The 22,514-nt window shown below is 40.7% G+C and overlaps 1 protein-coding gene across 1 annotated transcript in view; it reads right to left on the reverse strand.

Moving 5' to 3' along the window:
• Positions 1 to 21,689, reverse strand: part of NOP53 (NOP53 ribosome biogenesis factor) — a 952,413-nt gene extending 930,724 nt beyond the window's left edge. The window contains exon 1 of the mRNA XM_044062795.1: positions 21,464 to 21,689. Coding sequence (XP_043918730.1) covers positions 21,464 to 21,648 — 185 coding nt within the window. The 5' untranslated portion in view covers positions 21,649 to 21,689. The remainder of the gene's footprint in view (positions 1 to 21,463) is intronic.
• Positions 21,690 to 22,514: the final 825 nt, after the last annotated feature.

The raw sequence follows: 22,514 nt of genomic DNA on the forward strand, positions 1-22,514 counted from the left end.
GTGGCCGAGTCGGAGCCGAGGTCGGCTGCGAACCCATCCAGCAAGAATGAAGGCGAGATAGACAACTTAACATGCCAACTATCTACGTGGGTCCCTAGATCCCTTATTTCTTCTTCAGATTTCAGGGGATTACCTCCTATGTTGTAGTTTGCGGGTACTCTGTTTTTTTCCAAAGGGGATTACTATGCATTTTTTTGCATTTAGCTTGAGACCATGGCTTTGACACCATGCATCAGCTCATTTAGGCCCTTCTGGAGGATCTCCATGTCGGCCGGAGACTCTATTATAGCACCCAGTTTGCAGTTGTCTGCAAACTTAGTCAGCCACAGCCCTTCCGTGCTTGCCTGTACTTCTGGGAAGTATACGCCAAACAGGAGGGGCCCCAGGACAGAGCCCTGAGGCACGCCACTCGTTACTGGTCTGGATTCGGACATAGATCCCGCTACTCTTACTTTATGGGATCTGAGAGCCAGTTTGCGATCCATCTTGTGACGTAAGGGTTTATGCCCAGGCTGGTGAGCTCATTAATAATACCCGAATGGGAAATGGTGTCAAATGCTTTAGCAAGGACAAGGTAAGCAGTGTGTACCTCCTTTCCCTTATCTATAGCCTGAGTAACTGTCTCACAGAAATCCACCAGGTTCAGGAGGCATGATCTACCCTTGACGAAGCCGAACTGTGTGGGGTCTAGCGACTGGAGGTTCCCAATCTCTCCATTTAGGAGTTCCATAATGATTCGCTCCATAGCCTTACAGATCAAACTGGTCAGGCTTATTGGTCGGTAGTTCCCAGGATCAGTTGTGGCCCCACCCTTGTGTAGCGGGACCACCATTGTCGTGCACCATTCTATGGGCACATATGCTGTGGAGAGGCTGAGACTGAACAGGGTATTAAGATGCGGGGTTAATTCCTTTTGGAGCTTGCGTATGACATAGCCTGGGACACCATCTGGTCCCATGGAGGCAGTGTTTTTAGCTTTAGATAGAGCCTTGTTAACCAACCTTGTTAACCAACGTATCAGTAATAATTGAACTTACACAATCCCATAGAATGGTAATAGGCCCTGTAGGTGGTGAGGGGGGAGAGAAATTTGCACTGAACCTGTCAGCCAAGATGGTGGCAATGTCAGAAGGGTCAGTGTAATTTGTTCCATTTTGTACTAGCTCAAACAGACCTGAGCGTTGCCATTTAGGTTTTTGATGTACCCATAGAAGGCCTTATGGTTATCCTTGGCAACTTTCTTTTCAAAATTAGCTTTAGTTGACTTGATGAGGGCCCTCAATTTCTTACTAATGCTGATCAGGGATGATTTTTCTACTTGAGATTTGGCCTTTTTTTGTACAAGTCTCCTCCTTTTATTGTAAAGTTTGCTTATGGCCGGGGTCCACCAGACTGGTTTCTTCTTGCTTGAAGAAGGAGTCTTGGTTTTATTTGGGATAGCACGGTCCATGCAATCCTGAAGATGCATATAGAGTGCCTTGGTGTAGGATTCCGCATCCTGGATATCATTATCCTTCTGCAAGGATATAGTGAAGCTTTCCACTTCGGATGCAAGTAGTTTGAAGTTTGCTTTGGAAAAGTTTTTGACTATGGTTTCTTTGATTGGGGGAGGTGGAGGAGTGAGGATGTCCAGGGTTATCAGTTTGTGGTCGGATCTGACCAAGGAGGGGGTGATAACGATTAACATCTGCTGTTAATCTAGAGACCGTTAGCGCCTATCCTGTAACAATGTTCTTAAATAACTTGAATGCTAATACTTCTTCTGTCTTTTGGCTTTTCCTGGTTAGGGGTCGCCACAGCGGAATTCCGGTCCGCTAATGATTGGCAGTAGATTTTTATGTGCTGGCTTGCCGGGCCTAAAGCACAACCTTCAACGAAGGAACGCCCATTCACGCATGTCGACACACAGAAGACGCTCTAACTGAGAATCAAACGTGCAACGTCTAACTGTGAGGCGACAACGCTACCGCAGCACCACCACCGCAGTCCAACTTGAATGCTAGCACTGATTTTCTTAAATTTTCGGCCAATACCTCTTCTAATTCCATTGAGTTTTTGGGTGTTAAAGTTAACAGAAAGACAACTGGTGACTTCACCACTGATTGCTACAGAAATACTTTTGTCCACTGACATAGTATGCATCCTGAGCATGTATTTAAGAACATTGTTACAGGACAGGCGCTAAGGGTCTCTAGATTAACAGCAGATGACTCTATACTGGGCAATGAGTTGAATGTATTAGAAAAAAAGATTCCTGGATAGGGGATATAATAAAAAAGAAGTTGGGAAGGCAATAGCTAGTGTATCTGAGACAAGAAAATATGAAGGCAAACCATACTTCTCCAGTCCAATTCATACATGCAAGTGGAGAGCTAACAAGAATAATGGGATGAGGATACCTATTACTTATGCCAGTAACATCAGGCTTTTTCAGGATGCCTACTCTAAACACTGGAACATATCCATGTTCAATGAGAGAATACGTATGTTAGTGGGTGAGACTCCCAGATATACCTATAAAAATAAAAGGTCCCTTAAATAAATGCTGTGTCACCCTAGACATGACATAGGTGAATTTACACAATCACCTGTAGGTACATACCCCTTTAATACTTGTAACTTTTGTCATTTGATTGACAGTGGGGGAAGCTTTGAACATCCGGATACAGGGAAAAGGTTGTGTTTCAAAGCTAGTGCCAATTGCAACACTATGAACCTAGTTTATTTAGCCTATTGTACTCTCTGCCATTCCTTCTATATTGGGATGACTACCCGCAGGTTGCGAGACAGGATGAGAGAGCACACCTATGATATATCTAGACAAGCTGACACCAATGCCTTAGCCAAACATGTTACCAAGTTAGGCAATTTACATACTTTTAAATTTATGGTTACAGAAGTGGTAAAAATGGGCCATAGAGGGGGTTCCAATAACAATACGGTGGAAAATAAAGAACTTGAGTGGATTATAAGGATGAGAGAAACATAGGGAAAGGTCTAAATGACAAGATTTCTATTAAACCTGCCTTGGTTAATAGCCCTTAGCCAGACAGTCCGTTACGTCTCTGCATCCTTGTTTGCTTTTTAAAATATATTTTTAATGATTTTTAATAACTATTGGGATGCTTTATGTCTTTAAGAGCTGCTGTCTTTAATTATTTTTATTCTTAAATTGACTCATGTATGATTGACTGCTACTTGGTGTTGAAGTAGTGTTGTCGCCTCACAGTAAGACGTTGTCCTGTTCGATTCTCAGCTAGAGCATCTTCTGTATGGAGACATGCGTGAATGGGCGTACCTTCGTTGAAGGTTGTGCGTCAGGGCCGGCAACTCGGCACGTAAAAATCTACTGCCAATCATTAGCAGAACGGAATTCCGCTGTGGCGACCCCTAACTGGGAAAAGCCGAAAGACACAACAGCAGCAGCTTTATATTAGGTTTGTCTGATGAAGAGGCTTTGGCTGCGAAAGCGCTCACCTATTTGCATTTGGAATAAATACTTTGACTTTAGCTGTGCTCTGTTGCCTCCATTATTTTTGTTTTTTGTATGCTTGTCTTACTGGAGGAACGGTTTACCTACACCATTACATTTGTTTTTGCTGCTTAGTCTCTATATGTTGTCTGCACATAGAGTCTGGAGACACAGACTTTCGTTCAGTTTTTGCAACCGTGTGATTTCTGAAGGAAAATAAAATTTATTTCGACTTAGACAAATATTTTTGTTGACCAAATTAGTTTCCAGTCATCACAATGTATTCAGATAGGCAGTTTCTCTAACACAGCTGTGAACAAAGATAAAGCAGCACAGCAACAAATAAAATTAATACAGTTTCAAGACATTCTATCATCTTACGGTGTTACACATAAAAAACTCTTAAGCTAATATTATGCTTCTTCACATCACTACTTGATACACAAAGCTGTTACATATGAAAACACATTACTTAGCATTTGCATCTACAATTTTCCCCCCCTTTTTAACTAAAACACTGTGCAAACAGATTGTCTGGAGCTTGGATGACTAATGGTACGAATGAAGTAGAAATTCTAGGAAAAGGTAATAAAAATATCTTTCTTTAGCCAAATTTGAGTTACTGAAATGGCACTTTGTGCCACATTCTTTGATGCTATCCAATTCAACAAGCTAATGATACCAAGGTGAGCAACACAGTTTGTACATCATTAGCAATAGCAGAAGCACTACTAGACAAGGGTAGAAATGCACTCAGAATGAGGAAGTTTGGTGCAATCTCTCCTTTGACATAGAACAGGAAAATGGAAAATATGAATTAAAGTAGGAGAGAGTAACAACGTGTCTATAAAACTGATGCAAAACAAATACAAACTCAGATACTGTTTCTTGTGGTAGGTAATTCAAATATTTAACTTTGCCCCCGTTTACTGAGCAGAGTTGAAAGCAGTAGCAGAGAGGATATGCAGCAGCTCCTAGGATGTTATGCAACTGCTGTAACATTCGAAGAGCCACGAAAAAACAGTGGTGCAGTCCACGGTTCTCCATTATCACTAATAGTTTCATGTACATCATGCCTCCTGTTGGTTATTCAGATGGAGGGTTTGGCTACATGCTGGACAAAAAATGTCATACTACATAACAGAACGCTGACCGATGTTAATAGTTGTGTTTATCTATATAATACTAAATGTTATTCTACAACAATGTTCTACTTTAAAATGTTCCCTCAACTACGGTGCAAATAGGTAATGTGGAAATAACCATGTGGGATACTTTACTTGACAAGCACAAAGGAAGCTATCTACATACGATTATACAATGCCACTACACAAAGTAGAGAAAAAAATGGACATATGAAGAAACTTTGGAAAGATGAGGGAGTGATGAGAGGTGACAAAAGCATTGTTCAGCTGTATATGGTCATAAGGTATCAGGTCAAACAACTGTATGTGGCATGTGGGTGTAAGTGGCACAGAGAAGAAAGCACTGGGTTTACAATAATGATTAAAAAACAGGCAATTAAATAAGACCTAGGAGATGAACTGTGGTAACTGTACTAACTGAACAAACTGGGATGCGAAAGAAGAACACTAATAAGTAGACGGAGGAAATGGCTACTTGACTTTTAACTAAAAAGCATCCAAACTTGTTTAATATGCATTTGGATCTGTTTAACAGATAAGGAAATAGAGTCAATAAGCTATCGTATTTACCATTTTTTCCAATGTATTTTATGGAAGCTGTACACCTTACAAACGTACCATAAACAGAAAGGCAATCTGTACCAGGATTCCGATATCGCAAACTCCAACTCGGCACACATTAAGGTGGTTCTACTCAATGCCAGAAATCTTTACAAAAAAATAAATAAATAAATGCCAGAGTCCAACGCCCTCGTGCAACTTAAACATGTACACGTGTGTTTAGAGAGACATGGTTTCAAAGCAAAGAAAGTACTTCTATTCCTAGATTTAGTACCAATTATAACTCTCCATATGGCAGTAGCGTTGCCAATCTGTTTGTTGCCTACTGGGAGAAGTACCTTTTTAGTTATCCAGCATTTGTAGAGTGTTCCAAAATATACACTTGTTTCCTTGACGACATCTTCCTGTTGATCAAAGGGAATGAGGACTCTGCTTTAAAGCTCATTGCCCACATGAATACCTCTACAGAATTCCTAAAATTTACGCACCATTTCTCGACTTGCCAGATAGATTACCTTGATGTCCAGCTAACTAAGGACTTTGACAATAGTAGATTTTGCTCATCTATTTTTAGGAAGGCAACGTATTGCAATTCATTTTTGCATTTCACAAGTTGCCACCCTTGGAAGCAGAAGCGTTCTATTGTTAAGGGGCAACTAGTTAGGGCGGCGCGTATGTGCAGTACCGATGTTTCCTTTGACAAAGAGTGTTCCCTCCTTTCTGACATGTTCCCGAATCGAGGTTACCCTTTAAGCCTCATTGCTGATCTAAGATGTGAAGTATCAGCCAAACGCTTGAATGGCACTTGTTTACCTCTGTTATCACCTAAAGAGCAAAATAATGTCATTGGCACTTTAGGCACTACCCCTAGTCCACGCTTGAACGTATCATTGGGGACAGTGGTTAACCATGAAGTTACTCCCAGTTGCAATAGCACTAATTTTTCTACTGCTTTTATTTCCTCATTTAATTTAAATTCTGGATTTCTATGTTCTATTATTCGTAAAAACTGGTACTCCATCACCAATTCTGGGTTACAAGAGAGACTGGGTCTTACCCCCTTGTTTACATTTAAAAGGGGCAACAATCTTAAAGATTTATTGCAAAAAAAACAAACACATGACCCCATGGCAAGAAATAAAGGCACATCCACTTGCGGGTGTTGTAAGTGGTGCAGGTACCTCCGTGTAGGTAACTCTTTTTCCATCGGTAAGAGGAAATATGTAATTAACCATAAGATCAACTGCATCACTAGATCTATTGTTTACATCGCTTTTTGTGAATGTTGCCCTGCATTTTATGTTGGGAAAACGGACAGGCGTTTTTTGACCGTATATACCAACACTTGTATGCTATTAAGAACAAGAGAAGCGACAATGCTCTTTCTAAACACATCTTAAGCAATGGGGGTCATAGCTTTCAGTTTATGGGCATTGAAAACGTTAAATTAGCTATTAGGGGTGGTCCTCAATCTTTAATTTTAGAAACCCGTGAGTTAGAGTGGCAGCTACAACTGGATGCCTTCTCTTACCCAGGATTGAACGATAATTGTAACATAGCGTCCATTTTAAAATACAGAAGCTACCTTAGGTAACTCTTGGTTTACCTTTAAAGTTTTTGTGTGAATCTTAGGATTTAGTACTTTGTCCAGCCTGGTATTATTTTGGTGAAAAAGAATAATATTTTTTCTGTCAATACTTTCATTTATTATTTCCTGTCACGGGCTTGTATAACCTTTTTAAACTACATTTTTCTTGTCTACCTATGTGTACTTTGTTAACATTGAGGTAAGTTATTTTTACCAGTCTGAATAGATTACGTTCAACTACCTGTTATTATACCTATTTTTAAACCTTGTCTAGATTATACATTCTGTGGCACACATTTTTTATTTAGGTAGCATTGAGTCAGGTTTCCTCCACATGTTTGCATTGATTACATGTTTTTTGGTGTCAAATATACATTATATACTTTTAAATCATACTCTTTGCTGTATATACCTTTAACTGCATTCATCCCGTTACTACGAGGATGTGACATCATCAATTGTTTTTATGAAGGTTTTTTAAAAAGGCTTGAGTTTCCTGCCTTTCAAATGCTGATGAAGCTCCTGTCTTTTCAGGGGCGAAAAACGCTGTTTTACTGTTTGGAATAAAGTGCGTTTACATTTTTTAACCTTTGGCTCTTTAGGACACCGTTTTTTTGCTTTTTTAAAAGTTTTTAAAAAGGACACTAACGCATATGCTCTGCTTCATATTACCGTGTTGAAGAACATTAAAGGACAGGAGAAAAGGAGGGAAGAGGTAACTAAGTAAAAAATTTTTGTTCACTCCGGAGCAGCTCTTTTGAGTGTGCACCTTTAACCCCTAGTGGGCGTGGCTTAAGCCTTTAAAAACTTAGTTATCACCTTAGAGTTCTAGAAAACTCTCATTGGAAGAGGTCAAATATCAATAGAGTTGTGTTTGCCATCACATATGGCTCAAGACAAAATATCCTGGTACCTTATAAGCAACATGGTTTTGGAATTATTAATGCAAATATGAACAATCCATATTTGATGCCTAGAGGAGCAGTAGGGGTTAACTGCAGAAGACGCCTGGAGGAGCACTCGGCTGTAATGAGTTATTTTTGTAAGACATACAGCAAGCATTTTCAGTTATTTGGGTGTATTGCAGGGATACAAAAGTAAACGAGTATCTTTTTTCCCTTTTTAATTCTACCCGATTTGTTTTAAGAAATGTTTGCACTGCAATGCAAGAGAAGAAAGCCTGGAGAAAAGCATGTTTAAGACAACAGGCTGTAATCTTGGGTTGTTGAGGTTCAGGTTTGGATATAAAAGTATACAGAGCATGATACAATTAAAACTGATACTTTCTTACTTTTGCATACGGGAATGACTGGATTAAGGCCCTTGGCTTGTTCCAACACGTTTTTAGTGGAAGGAAAAAGTCCTGCTTTAGCAAATGCATGTTCACAATGCACCACGAAAAGCCTGTAGCTGAAGGCAACTGTGCATCTAGTTCTCATGTTTCTAATAGAGACAAGCTGATAAGGGGTAATAAAAATAGAATACCTTTTTTCCAGTGGCTAAATGAAACTGTTTTTTTTTTTCAAAATATTCAAGTTTTATTTCTACATATGGGAGAGGAATAAAGATAAGACAAAACAAAACAGGCAGCACAAGGCTGTACCATGCATCCTAGCATGGAGAACCTTCATTGTGGATTAATTCAAGCTTGTGAGTGTAGCTGTCAATCTGTGACAACCTTTCATATTAGGAGGGTTAAACGTCATCATTTGAAAATGTACATAGTTGTGTGCGTTTGTATTAAAGTTAACAGGTTCTGGGGGTGTTTCAGTGTTTTCATTAAAACAAAATGTTTTGTAATAGCAAACATATCAGTATAACATCAACTTGCCAAACAGTGTATGCATGTAACACAGGATGAAACTTGACATTAAAAAATACAAGCGGTTATAATAGGTGGGAATAATGACTTGTCATAATGGCACCATTTTCCATATTAATCTTTAAACATAAATGGCCTCACAGTTTTTATAATTATATATATATATATATATATATATATATATATATATATATATATATATATATATATATATATAAAAATAAAATGTAGTGAACTATATTAAAAAAATGCAGAGTGCAAATAGGTATGCTACAGGGATGGTTATTCAGTAGAATATTTGGGGCAAAGGAAAAGGGAGTACTTGTACTAATTGCTAGAAGCTAGCCAAAAGTGATAGAAGAAGAAAAAAAAGACTATAATGGTAGATTTGTAGTGCTAAGGGACTACTGGCAATGGAGGAGGATTACACTGGCATGTATTTACATTCCACCGAAAACTGCTATAACGGACCTTAAGAAAAATTCTGTGAGAAATAATCGGTTGGAATATTACTTATAGGTGAGGACTAGAATTTGATACGCAATAATGTTAATGTACCTGGGGTATGGAATATGTGAATTCAGTAACTGGAGCTTTACATATTCTGCAAGGTACAAAAAAAATGGGGTAGGTCAGATAGAAGTTATATTTCACAGGAACATGTGCATTTAATTGAAATTTTTGATACAAATCAAAGAACTACTTCAGGTCACTTGCCAATAATAACTAAAATAAAAACGAGACACTGGTGCTTCCCCACCTATCTGGTGAAGAGAGAGGAATTTAAGAAATGGGCATGGAAATTATTCCGAATTACTAGGGGGACAGAAATTTCTTCTGAAAATACAGCTAAGGAGTGAGATAAAATTCGACTTGAGTATAAATATAGTGTGGGGGGGGGGGGGACCACAAGGCGTAACAAATTATTTAGGGGAACTGACAAGGGAAATCTCACAAAACAAGAAGAACAGAAGCAACTGCAGAGTGCCAAGGAGAAAATAAGGGACTACACTGATAACATGCATGCTTTTTTTTTTTTTTGGAAAGCTCCACAGCACAAAAGCGTTCCGTACAATGGCTCAGGCAACAGAAAGTAAAACCGGTTGATGCCAAGCTTAGGGAGCCTATAACAAGGAAAATAACCAGAGATCCTGTAGAGGTATTAGAAATATTTAGAAAGTTTATGAAAATCTGGACAAAGCAGAGAAATGTGGAAATCAAGAAAAAAAGTACAAAGTAATTAAATACGCAAAGATTAGAGGTAGACGGGGCTCAGGTATTAACACTTAGGATAGGAGGAGATGAGATAAAAATGGTAATGTATAACCAATTTACTGAAAAGTCTTCAGGAATAGATGGCATTCCTGTGGAAGTCTGGAAGAAAGTGATAAAGACCTGCAAGGCTTTGTTTAACAGTATTTTAAAAAGGAGGAGAAGCACCAACATCCAGAAAGAAAGTGGTGATGGCTGTAATACCTAAAGATCGCGAAGACCCATCAGATCCAGCTTCATATAGGTCCATTTCAATTCTAAACCATGAAGTGTTTATATCTATAATGGTCAAAAGAATGGCAAACGTGACACCAAAATTGATAGATATGGACCAATGTGTTTTTGTGGAGGGGAGGCAAACACAAGACAACATTAACAGAACAATAATGATCCAGAGGGAAGCAGAATTTAAGAAAATACCACAGTTGTTGCAGAGGCTTGATGCAGAAAAAGTATTCCAGAGGGAGATGGGAATTTAAGAGTAGGGCAACGGAAGCATTTGCATTCCCTGATAAAATTATAAGGCTGATTGGGAGGATATAGGAGGCGAAAATTGAAGTGTGCATTGGGGTTATTACTCTCTCATACGTTCTGTTTGAACAGAAAAACCTGACAGGGGTGTCCTCTTTTCCCTTTATCTGCATTATTTTTAGGATACAATTGGTACAGTAATCAATAAATGTCAGCTTTATTTTTAGAGGATATTTTACACCTGATTAAAAAATAAATAAATAAATAAAACAGACATTTCAGTATTAGGTTCATAGCAAAGTACTGGGCTATCTGCCCGAGGGTATCTATAAGCCTAGCCAAAACGTGTTGGCTTTTGCTACCCCCTTAGATTAGTTCCCTGTGCCTCTGTCCAGCAGAGCCACTGCAGTGTTAGTGAGGGGCTCTGCCTAATGTAGATTGGAATCCTGTTCCAAAGCATGGGAGTCTATGGGACAGGAATCTATCCCTCCAGCACATTCTATTTATCGTTGTGGTGAGGTTTAGATCCCTAGAGCGTGTGGCCCTCGGGGGATTTTTTTTTTTTTTTTTAGGTGGAACATGTCCATCACTTCTGGGTTGAACGTGGCCTTGTATGTCAGGCAGAGATCACCTCTGAGTAAGCGGTATGCAACTGAGTACAGCTGGAGTTTCTTCAGTAGGGAAATCTGTTTGAGGCCAGTAATCCTCTTGGAGAGGTACTTCTGTGGTCTTTCCAGCTGTTGCAGGTGTCTTGTAAGGTACATCCCAAGTGGGGCGTTGTACTCTATGATGGGTCTGATGAGTGACAATTAGAGGGGCACAATAACCTCTAGATGCGAACCCTTTTGTGATTAGGTGGGCCACATAGAAGGATTTTCTAACCACCTTGGCAATACGATTATCAAAGGAGAGATTACTGTCTACTTGGGTCCCCAGATCCCTTACTACATTTTCTGTATTTCGGGGACCATCACATATGTGGTAGTTTGCAGGTACTTTGTTTTTCCAAAGGGGATGACTATGTACTTTTTGGCATTTAGCTTGAGGCCCTGATTTTGACACCAGGTATCTGTCTCAGTATGACCCTTCTGGAAGATGTCTGTATCAGCCAGAGAGTCAATTATGGCCCCCAATTCGCAGTAGTCTGCAAACTTGGTCAGCCATTGTCCTCCTGTACTTGCCTGTACCTCTGAGAAGTTTTTATCGAACAGGAGTCGTCCCAGGACTGAGCCCTGGGGGACGCCACTTGTGACCGGTTTAGAGTCGGACCTAGAGCCTGCAACTCCCACCATATGGGTTCTATCCGTGAGCCATCCATTTTGTGACGTAGGGGTTTATGCTCAGGCTGGTGAGCTTGTCTATAATACCAGAATGGGGAATGGTGTTGAAAGCCTTTGCAAGGTCTAGGTAGGCTGTGTGACCTCCTTTCCCTCGTCTAAAGCCTTTGTAACTGTCTTAAAGAAGTCCACCAGGTTTAGGAAGCATGATCTGCCCTTAAAGCCAAACTGGGTAGGGTCCAATGTTTGGAGGTTGCCAATGTCTCTGTTAAGGAGTTTCATGACAATGCGCTCCATAGCCTTGTAGACCAGGCTAGTCAGGCTTATAGGGCGATAGTTCCCGGGGTCCGTTGTGGTTCCACCTTTGTGGAGTGGGTTAACTGTTGCTATGTGCCACTCTATTGGTACGTAGCCTGTAGATCCGTTGTGGTTCCACCTTTGTGGAGTGGGTTAACTGTTGCTATGTGCCACTCTATTGGTACGTAGCCTGTAGAGAGGCCGAGTTTGAAGTGTGTTTAGGTGAGGGTTAGTTTATTTTGGAGCTCGTGTAAGACAGAGCCTGGGACACCATCCGGTCCCACTGAAGCTGTGTTTTTGGCTTTGGATAGGGCTGTTTTAACCTGTGTGTCAGTGATTGCTGGGGCTCTACATTCTTCTGGTATGGTTATGGGCCCTTTAAGGGGATAAAGTTTGCGCAAAACCTGTATGGCAGAATGATGGCAATATCAGTCGGTTCAGTGTATTTTGTGCCATTTTGCACTAACTCAGAGCAGATCTGAGAGTTTCCACTTAGGTTCTTGACATAGCTGAAGAACGCTTTCTGGTTATCTTTGGAGTCCTTGGCAAGTTTTCTTTCGAAGTTGGCCTTGGATGATTTTACGATGGATCGTAGTTTCTTGCTGATACTGATCAGTGATGTCTTTCCTTCTTGGGATTTTACTCTTCTGTGCTAGTTTCCTCCTTCTGTTGTATAGCTTGTTTATAGCAGGGGTCCACCAGACTGGTTTCCTTTTCTTGGAGGAGTGAGTCTTGGTTTTGCTTGGGATAGCACGATCCATGCACTCTTGTAGGTGCTCACCGAGTGCCTTTGTAAGGGATTCAGCAGCTTGGACAGTGTTGTCCTTCAGCATGGGGGCTGTGAACCTTTCCACCTCGGTCTTAAGTAAAGTGAAGTTTGCTTTTGAACAGTTTTTCACGGTGGTTTCCTTGACTGGGGTGGGGGCGGAATGTGGATATTCAGCGTGATTAGTCTAGTGTCTGATCTAACCAGCAAGGGGTTGACCTCCTATGTGGAACACCGGTCACCCATGTTGGTGATGACCAGGTCCAATATGTTGTCAACTCTGGTGGGGGTGTTGACCAGTTAATCCAGGGCATTCAAGTTTATAACATTTTAGGAAGCGTTGTGCAAGGAAGTTAGTACTCGAGTAGTTCTCACAGTTAATGCTTGGGTAACTGAAATCACCCAATATTAGGGTGTTTGTGGAACACTGTGGAACCCAGAATTGTTGAACATGCTCCATCTTAGCAAAACCAAATCTACTCAAGCTACACACTCTAGGGATATAAACCTCAACACAACAATGAATAGAACATGCTGGAGGGATAGATTCCCTTCGCAGAGACTTCCCTTACTATGGAACAGGGTCCCGATCTACATAAGACAGAGCCCCTCACTATCATTTTTCAAGAGGAACCTTGATGAGTGGATGGGTAACAGAAAGTTCACACCGGGGATCACACCAACAGCACTACTAGATAGGGGCCAAGGGTACTAGCTGCTAGTACAAGGGTTTAGGGAACTACTAAAGGGGCGGTGAATACCGCACAACGTGACTGGGCTAATATATGCCTTCAGGCAGATAGCTCAGTACCAACCTATGAACCTATAACATTCAGGGACAGTTTCAAGTCTTTTCCACATACAAAATTAAAGTAGATAAATAAGACAACAGCTGTAAACTATGTGCCCACAAACAAATTGTTTCAGAAATATCTATATTTAAGGGGACATTACAAAATGAAGAATTTAGAAGTATGGATTAAAAAAAGATTCCATTATGGCAAGGATGTGTGGGAAGAGACTGAACAGAAGATAAAACAAAAACTGAGGAATTGGAAGCTCTATTTTATGGATATGAATAGCTAGATATTAGAAGTGACAATGTTTTATCCTTTAGTTTTATATACAGGTCAGGCGCATTTTTATAAACCAGAGGAGAAGTTGTGGATATCAACTAATAAAGAGTTGAAGGATTTTATCTGGGAGAGGAAGAGGACAAGAGTTAAGTGGGATAGGTTGGTCCTTTCCAATAGGACAAGGTGGTTTGGGATTACCCGATTTGATGGGGTATTTCAGAACTACACAGTTAAGGCTCACATAAGTAGCATAAGCAGAAAGCTATAATGCAAAGTGGAAAGGGATGATGAAAAAGTGAAGCTCAAGAAACAAGGCAAGACTGGTAATCTGGATGCAGATCCTTAAGAATAACTAACTATACAGAATATCACATTCATAAAGCAGCAGAAAGCATTCCAAGAACTAAGCCAACACAGGAATGGAGAAATGAGATTTTGACAATACAGATTAATGCAGTTAGGGATATAGGTTGCAACATACTCCGCATCTTATGAGAACACTCAATCGCTAGCAAAAAAACATCAGACAGAAAATAAAACCAATTATTAAATGAAAATGGCTGCTGATACCAACAATATACAATTCTTTAACAATGTCAGAAAGTTAGGAAATACCACCCACCTTTGCTCAGAACCAATTCACAATGATGCCAACTATTCTGATACCAATAAAATAATAAACAGTCTAAGTAGATTTATGTGAATCTTATCTCACCCACCATTATAACTCCCCCCTCTCTCTCTTTAGTCTCTGACCCCATCTAAAATAACTATGGAACACATCTCAGCAGCCTCTCTAAAAACAAACGTATGCATGGCACCAAACAATGTACCAGAAAACATAACAATTAGTATCAAGGACTTTCTACCAGAACCTCTAATTAAACCTATTAAAACACAAGTCATGCAACAAGCTATATATACACACACACACACAGACACTTAGAAACCTGGTGAACAGCCATCATAAATAACCCTATACAAAGAGGGATCCAATCAAATGACCCTAGTAATTACAAACCCATTACTCTTACCAGCCTTGTATGCATGAACATATCATCTCTTCCCTCATAAATCTAGATCTTTAATCTCTTACCCCAAAGTCATCATCAATTTGGATTGCCCAAAGTATGTCATGCCTTGTTAACCTTGCAAACTTCTCTGAAAGGGTACAACAAACAAACAGTTAATGGTGGTTATTTAGACTACATGATAAACTTGGATCTGGCCAAGGCATTTGGTAATATCCCTAAAAAGCTCTGCTTGACAAGCTGGTGAACATAAATCAATAAGCCACATGTAGTAAACTGTATAGCAAATAGATTGCCTCAGTGGCGTAGTCTGTCATACAAAGCTGCCACCTCATTAAGAAAAAATGTTGAGCAAGATTTCAAGTCTCTGTCCAGAGTCCTCTTCTATACAGCATCTCTCTCTCTTGCAATCTACAAGTCAATACCCCAGGTCTATGGTTAACAACATTCACTAACTGTAAACTAAAATGTCATTACTTTAGTATCCATCAACATGAAAGAACTGCAGGACAGGTTGCAAGGACAATATTCTCACAAAGTAAAAGCCAAAAAATGTAGCATAGTCCACAACGGTAAAAGAAAATCCTCATCTACTACACAAAACTATCACAATTAAAAAATGACACTGCCAGAGATCTATTTACACTTGTGGAGGATTCCCTGCCCTCTAATCATCGCGTTTCCATCCTATCTGTCCCAACTAAAGTTTCCTCCAACACAAGCACAAAGGACTTGAATATCTGCAAAAAGATTAACAGAACACATTAGCACAAAAGCTTCTTATCTCAACATATTCCCCACTTGACAGGGTGGAAAAGAAACCTGAAGCAAACATGGATCTGTTTCAGCATTTAATGTATAGGTTTTGAATCTGATCAAGAAGAGTTCTACGTTCAATAATCAGCAAAATAAAATCTTCCTGGGTGGGCACAGTAAAAATACAAACCAGTTTAAATTACTATGAAAGGTATTTAATGGCAACCAGGGAGCTACAGCCCACAGTGGTGCCTCAAAAACGAAATTAATGAAATCCAACTGTATATACTTTCTTTCTAGAAAGTTAGAAGATGAATTTTCAAACATCCTCCTCAGTTCCACAGATTCTGGCTCCAAGACTTTTTCTACCCTTTCAGCTAAACAAATTTCTATTACACACACACACACACAAAAATCAATCAAGAGATATTCTGCCTGTCTGTAATGAGCATAGTGTGACCATGAGCAACTCCCACCTTCCAGAAATACAGCTGGCACTGCCTTCTCAACCCCCTCTTTCTCCTGCGGAATTGCTCCAGCACCTAAGCAAATAAGCATACTGAAAAACATGTGGGTTATGCTTAGGGATCCATCTATCTAAAGTTGCAGTGCAGGGCATTCACTGAATATCTTCAGTGTGACCTTATCAAACCTCACATTACATCTGTATACTGCATGACTTAAAAGTGTTACTTTGGGTAACTGCTCCCTAGGTGCCCTTGAAAGTTGGCACTTGTGCCATACTTGAGAAACTATAAAAACCTGATATTACTGGACCCCAAACCTTCGTAACAAGTTACAAACTGCAATCTTTTAGAAAGAGGAAAAAAAAAAAAGTTTTGAATCAAAAAACAGCAACATGCGAAATGTTTGCAATAACTGCGAAGTAATAAATGCACTGTACTTGGCATTACGTACGTAATTTTAGTGCCCCATGGGTTGGACTGTACAGGCTTGGGTACTTCATAGTTGACTGACACCGAGTTGTCATCACATGCAAATTAGTTATGATTGACAGCTATATAAATATCAGTGTTATGTCATACATGTGCTATGCAAGAGAGAGAGAGAGAGAGAGAGAGAGAGACATGAGACATACTAAGGAATATTTTTGAGTGCCATGACTGTGCCCTCATCTTCCTTCATTCCTGGATGAATTACAAGTCAGTCTGCCAGGCAGACTTTCTTGCAATTTACACTGAGGTATAAGAAACACAAATGTAAAATACACTTTTTCTTGTGAAACCAAGATGTTCTTCATGGTTCACTGTTACAGTCATTACTGTAGGGTTCTTCCTGCTGGCAGCAGCCCTCGATAGGCCAGAGTCTCAAAGTAGGGTCTGATGTCGGCTGAAGTCGCTCCTGCCCTGCCATCAGTGCACCAGGGGTATAAAGACCTCAGCCGACGCCATTTTCCCCAGTTTTTCTTGCAGTGCGGTGCCCGTTGCAAAGCAGTTTGCAAGTGCAGGTCGGCAGACTCCCGTTTCTTTTTGGTGGCTTTTGAATTGAAGACTTCTTCTTTTGAGCTAAGTACCCCGTTGGGGAAACTTTTTCTTGCTCCAGTCCGATGTCAGAAAAAGTTAATAACTGTATTTCTTGTGGGAAGCAAATACCTCATAAGGACTTTCACTCTTACTGTATACCTTTGCTTAGGTCCTGACCACGACGTAGCTAATTGTAGGTTTTGTGCTAAGTTTAATCAACGCACTATTAGGCGTAGGAACGATTTTGCCTTCCATTATTTTGGAAAAGATTTAATTACAATATGTCGGATTCTTATCCGGCTACTGCAGTGTATAAGAGGCGCAAGGATAAAGACAGGCCTCCGAGGTCCAAAGTGGACGACTTTATTCAACCAGAGCCAGTTGCCGGTTTGGCTGTCGTCAGTGAGGTGCTTTCGCAGCCCCTGTCGTCCGCCACTTTTGAACCGGTTGCCTGTACCGACTCCCGTGAGGAGCCGATGGGGCCTTCAGACTTTTCAGGGATTGGACCTCCGGATATTGCTCCCTCAGATGGTCCGGAGCCGCTGTGCAGGCACCGGCTTCTGGGGGAGTTTTTAGGCCTACACAGCTTCATGTACAGATTACTCCAGTTTTGCAACAAAGGCAAAGACTAAGGCTCCGGCAAAGACAAAGCAGCATGCACAGGCACCTTCTGTTCAGGGCCCTAGACCTCAAAGACAAATGCTTCGAATGGCTGAAGACCTGTTAACTATGATCAGGGGTTCTCATCCCCCTCCTGACAAGAGACCTAGGCTAGAGCCAGATTATGATTCCTCAGATCAAGTTTTGTTTTCTTCTGCTTCTTCTTCTGAGCAAGATTATTCCTTCCCTCCTTATGAGGATTCGAATCCCCTTCCTTCAGCCTCTCCTCCTGAGGATTATTCATTTGGGGAAACCTTGCATGACATGACAGAGCATTTTCACTGGGAAGGGCAGGAATACTCTGAATCTAAGAAAAGGTTTAGGGATTTTCTTCTACTTCCACAGCATAGACCCCTGGCTATTCCCCCCTGTATTGGACATTGTGGATGATGTTTTTACAGAGGCATCTCTCTCTCCGGATTCTTTTCCTCCTGCTCCTGTCAAACCGGATAGGTATTATAGGGTTCCAGATTCCCACAAATATCTTTAAGAATCTTCAGCTGATCCAGAAACTATTTCTCAGGGCCCTAAGGGTGTTAAAGCGGCCTCTGCTAAGAAACCTATTCCCTCTGACCAAGAGTCCAAAGCCTTGGAAAGATGGGGCAAAAAAGTTTATACTTCTGCTACATTGTCTATTAGAGCTTTGAATTGTCAATTTCATATGTTAAAATATGAGCAATACCTTTTGTCTGTGTTAAAGCAAAAGATGTCTGCTGTTTCTGATGGTGCAGACAATAAGAAATTACAGGATTTACTGCATGCTACTGAGCAGGTGGGTAAACATACCCTGCACTGTGGTTTTGATTCTTTGGAGGCTTCTTGCAGGGCTGCAGCAACTGGCGCAGTTATTAGACGGCATGCTTGGTTAAAGGAGCAAAGTTTGCCTGAGCAGGTTAAAGCAAAGCTTTTAGATGCCCCTTTGCAACACAATGTTTTGTTTGGGGCCAAAGCTGAGGAAGTATTGAAGAAAATGGAAGACAAAGCCAAATCTATGCAGACGGTTAAAGATTTTCTACAGGTACAACCCCCTAGATTTAGCAGGAATTGGCCAGCTAAACCTTGGTCCTTTCCGAGCTCGGACAGACCTCAGAGGGGCAGATACAGCCGTTCCAGAGGTAGGGGTCAGGCACAGCCCCCTTTCAGAAATAAGCAGTGGAGTGCCCCCTCTCCCAAGGGAGGGGAAGATGGGTCACAACCTTATAGGAAACAGTCATTATGACTCTCCCTTACTAGCTCCAGGGGCTGGATGCACCTTTGGGAGGAAAAAATCTCTCTTTTTTTTATCACAATTGGAGCCGCATAACCCAAGACGAATGGGTTCTGGACATAGTTTCAAGGGGTTACAGGTTTCATTTCCATACCTTGCCAAAATCAAACGGATGGCCAGATCTGCCAAAGCATCAATGGGCAGAGGCACAACGGCAAGTTCGGTCCCGCATGGATATGAGGGCCATAGGTTTGGTACCAGATTCAGAAATAGGGCAAGGGTTTTATTGAAGACTTCCTGGTTCCCAGGAAGGAAAACGCATGGAGACCAATCCTGAACCTTTCCGTATTGAACACCTTTCTAGAAATTCCAAAATTCAAGATGCTCACTCTGCAGCAGCTGCTGCCTATGCTGAGCGAGAACGCTTGGATGGTGACTTTGGACTTGAAGGAGGCTTACCTGCATATTCCCATACGGCAAGAGTGCAGAAGGTACCTGAGATTCAAAGCGGGCTCGAGGCATTACCAGTTCTCTGTGCTGCCCTTTGGCTTATCTACTGTGCCCAGGGTCTTTACACAAAGTGCCTGGCACCAGTAATGGCGTTTTGCAGACAGAAGGGAATTCAAATATACCCTTATCTGGACGACTGTCTCATTCAAGCGGACGACAAGGAGACTTTACTTCAGCATCTAGCATTTGTGCAGCATCTTCTCTTCTGCCTAGGGTTCACGGTGAAACTAAAGAAATCAAACCTGGTGCCCACGCAGCAAATTACTTTCCTGGGTGCGCTTCTGAGCTCTATAACCCAGATGGCTTATTTGACACCAGACAAAAAAGTGCAACTGGCTTCTTATTTCAAAAATCTGGCTCTAATGAGTCAGCTGTCTGCAAGAAAAATTCTGCAGGCTCTGGGTTACATGGCATCCTGCATTCTGTTAATACCATATGCAAGGCTGCATATGAGGAAGATACAGTGGTACCTCAAGAGTGTATGGTCTCAGCATTGCCACAGTCTGGAAACAGTGATCGCAATTTTGCCTGGTCTCCGGTAGGAGTTTCTTTGGTGGGCCGAGGCCTGTCTCCAGAACAAGGGGAGGCCCTTCTGTCCCATTCCAGCAAATCAAGTCATAACGACGGATGCTTCGGCTGAGGTCTTTATACCCCTGGCGCACTGACGTCAGGGCAGGAGCGACTTCAGCCAACATCGACCCGACTTTGGGACTCTGGCCGATCGAGGGCTGCTGCTAGCAGGAAGAACCCTACCGTAATGACCGTAATAGTGAACGCACTCGAACATCTACATTTATGGTAAGAGTACACAACTGTACTTTTTACCTCCATACAGTTGCATTTCAGAAGAAAAAATATGTAATTAACAGTTTGTGTGCTGAATTAAACTACATTTCACAGGAAGATATTAAAAGCACTTAAAAACATTATCCTTGAAATCAATTCTCCCGTGTACTACCTTGTCTACTGCGGGATAGTAGACAACGACAAAGGAAAATGTGTTTTACAACAGAAATTCGGTACTTTGTATAAAAATGTATACAATTTGTTTCCCCCCTGGTACAGTGTTTGTATGGAGGAAGGTAAAAACATATCCATATACAATAGTGTTTACATTGAAAACCAGACTGCAATGAACCCTGGCCTCAATGACAGCCTTCCAGCAGTCAATTTGCAATTATTTCTGAAAAAATGTTCAGTGTACAGCCACCACATCAATCTGCAACTGCATGCTTGGAAAATGAAGAAGCAAATGTAGACTACTTGAAGGCACATTCTTTCAGCAAAGCAGACTTGAGTCTGTTCTTGTACAAATGATACGTAGCTGCTGCTGACCACACTGATGTTTCCACCAGAAAAGTAGTAGACTGGTCCCAGGTCTTTTACAAAGTCTGTGCCTTGAATTTGCTCCAAGACTATGTTACCAGGCAGTCCATTAAAGCATACACTGACCGAAAAAAAAAAGTATCACAGAAGAATAACTCTTAGCAATATGGATTCACTGACTGCAGCAGTAAGAGTGGATACATTACACATTTATTGAGCAACGCATGCTCGCACAGGTACAAGTACTAACTGCACAGCTGGCTGCAAACAGAGGATCGTCTGAGTTTCCAGGAAATGTTTATCTTGTACATACTTGTTTATTTTTTTTATGAAACTCATATGATAAATGAACTATTTTACTTTATATTTAAAAATGTCTTTGTAGATGGTTATATTTACTTTCGTGAGTTTACCACCGCCGCGTGGGTTTCTTTACTACAATATAACCTAAATATTATTTGGGGCAGACTTCCCTTAACAAAAGGCTCAAAAATAAGAAACACAGCGTAATCAGATGCGATTGAGAGATTAATATGTTTTAGTATGGTAGTGAAAAATGTAAAGACGATAACTCATTACTGAGAAAGCAGTATAAAATCAATCGCAATACAGAACTGACGCCATCATGGCAAATCAGGTATTCAATGTTAACTTGTCTCTCTAAGACAATATACAAAAATCGGACCTTTAAAAGAAGACAATTACACGTGCAGCACTGTTTACTTCACAACAATGTACTTACCCCACTGCTCTTTCCTGAAGCCTTACGTCGTCCAAGAATCCTTCTACATCAGCAATATCAGTACATTTCGTCCAATTTTTCTTTTTGTTTTTGTTTATCCTTTTTCGGCGAACCTTACGTCTAGACAACTGAGTGCTGGACGCTGAATTTAAGCTTATAAAGTCAGCTGAAGTGGAAGCTGCCATGTTGCTCTTAGTGCAGCAACAAGAGGAAAAAAGTACCGTAACACAATTTGCAGATTCGCAACAAGCCCAACAACCAGATTTGAAGGATAAAGATACTTCTTACGTGCAAAAAAAAAAAAAAAAAAAAAAACCGTATTAGGGTACTGTTACTATCATGGAATGATATTTTATTACACAGCACATTCCCCTCTAAACTTAATTAAAAATTGCCAAAGCGCCCGTTTACATCCGGCAAATATTGTTATCAAGCGGTCTGTTAGGTAACTGGTCGGTTAGTGGGAATCAGCAAACTTCAATCACCAGAAGTCCTGACTTACTGTTCAGCTAAAGTTAATGGTTATTTGGAGAGTATAATATGTTATTCGTGAACTTTCAACTTCTGTTCAGTTCCCTAACTAATATCGTAATGTATATTCTATTTATACATGCCGTTAATGTAAATAGGTACACTTTTGGGGGATTCCTAGAGTGTGTGGCCAAAAATAGAGAAACTATAGTCGGTGTAGTGAAGCTTGGAGCAGAGCTATTTTAGCTCTTGAGCATACCTCTCAGCTTTCCAGATGTTTGCCTCATATTTTTGGTCTGATCCTCATAAAATTTGTGATTTTCTGGATTTTTGTGTTGAATCAGGAAGGACTGAATTCACTAAATAATGAATGACATTAGAGTTTCAGACTTCATGTCCTTCAGAAATGCATGGTAACACATGATCTTTATTCTAGTAACTTTCTATGTTTATAAGAGCAATGTTTAAAATTTGTCCCTATTTTTGTAGTTTTGTCTGCCCATTATTTTTGGCTTTGCCCTTTTGTTTTGTGCTAAGCGGTTGAGAGCTTTGCTCCTGAGGTATGCATACATCTAAACCT

The sequence above is a fragment of the Protopterus annectens genome, chromosome 1.part0 (assembly GCF_019279795.1).
Source record: "Protopterus annectens isolate FY-2018-M chromosome 1.part0, PAN1.0, whole genome shotgun sequence".
Classification (NCBI taxonomy): domain Eukaryota; kingdom Metazoa; phylum Chordata; order Ceratodontiformes; family Protopteridae; genus Protopterus; species Protopterus annectens.